We start from the raw sequence: 1,089 nt of genomic DNA on the forward strand, positions 1-1,089 counted from the left end.
GCTTTGGCCAGCATAAGTTGTGTCTGGAAGCCGGTGGCATTGGCTGTCTCAGACATGGGGGAAGATTCTAGCAGCTTCTCACAGCAGCCACCCCTGCAGCACTCCACTACCAAACCCCTGCCCCACACACCCAGTACAGTGACCCACAGCCAGGCTGATTCTTCCTGCTTCCCCTCTACCTCCTGCTGTTCTCGAGGTGGTGGTGGGGAGCAGGGGCAAAGCCTGGAGCTCAGGCTGGGGCTTTCCCCCCAAGATGGGCGAGTGTGACCATTCCCAGCTCCTCGTTCTCCCCAAAGCCATGAAGAAAGGCATCTACGACAAGTTTGGAGAAGAGGGTCTCAAAGGCGGCATCCCCTTGGAGCTGGGTGGTGACAACCCCTGGTCCACGGGCTACGTGTTTCACAACAACCCTGACAAGGTCTTCAGGGAGTTCTTTGGTGGAGACAACCCCTTCGCAGGTAGATGAGGGGGCTCTGGGGGGTGGCTCAGGGCCGGCCTGTGGCTGCTGTGGTGCTGTGGCTCAGCTTCCTTGAAAGGAGACCCCAGGGGATCCTCTGATCCCCTTGGCTCGCTCACGCAGTGTTCCTTGATGAGGATGGCTCGGAGCTGATCCTGCCCTTCGGGGGGCTGCGAGGACGAGGAGTGATGAAGCAAGACCCCCCGATTGTGCGGGATCTCTACCTTGCCCTTGAAGACCTGTTCTACGGCTGCACCAAGAAGATTAAGATCTCCCGCAGGGTGAGGGCTGGGGGTGGAGCGAGGTGTGCTCGGCAGGGTGGGGAATCTTGGGCTGGGCTCTCCCCAGTGTAGGAGATTTCAGCAGTGGAGCAGTCAAATCCCTCTCTTTGGGCACCTTGGTGTCACAGACCAGCTCTCTGTGCTGTCCCTGGATGGGGTGATAGCCCTGTGGAGGAGGACTTGGGGGTGCTGGCAGGGGGGAAAGCAATGTGCGCTCACAGCCCAGAAGCCCCCCGTGTGCTGGGCTCATCCCCAGCAGCGTGGGCAGCAGGTGGAGGGAGGGGATGCTGCCCCTCTGCTGCGCTCTGCTCTGCTCTGGGGAGACCCCCCTGCAGTGCTGGGTCCAGCTCT

At 61.0% G+C, this 1,089-nt stretch overlaps 1 protein-coding gene across 1 annotated transcript in view; it reads left to right on the forward strand.

Annotated features, from left to right (window-relative positions):
• The window catches only part of DNAJB13 (DnaJ (Hsp40) homolog, subfamily B, member 13), a gene marked incomplete at its 5' end in the record, with an annotated part of 4,093 nt that overhangs the window by 952 nt on the left and 2,052 nt on the right, over positions 1–1,089 (forward strand). Inside the window, 2 exons of the mRNA XM_010144836.1 lie at positions 297–458; positions 581–738. Coding sequence (XP_010143138.1) covers positions 297–458; positions 581–738 — 320 coding nt within the window. The remainder of the gene's footprint in view (positions 1–296; positions 459–580; positions 739–1,089) is intronic.

The sequence above is a fragment of the Buceros rhinoceros genome, unplaced genomic scaffold, assembly GCF_000710305.1.
Source record: "Buceros rhinoceros silvestris isolate BGI_N320 unplaced genomic scaffold, ASM71030v1 scaffold2041, whole genome shotgun sequence".
In the NCBI taxonomy this organism is placed as follows: domain Eukaryota; kingdom Metazoa; phylum Chordata; class Aves; order Bucerotiformes; family Bucerotidae; genus Buceros; species Buceros rhinoceros.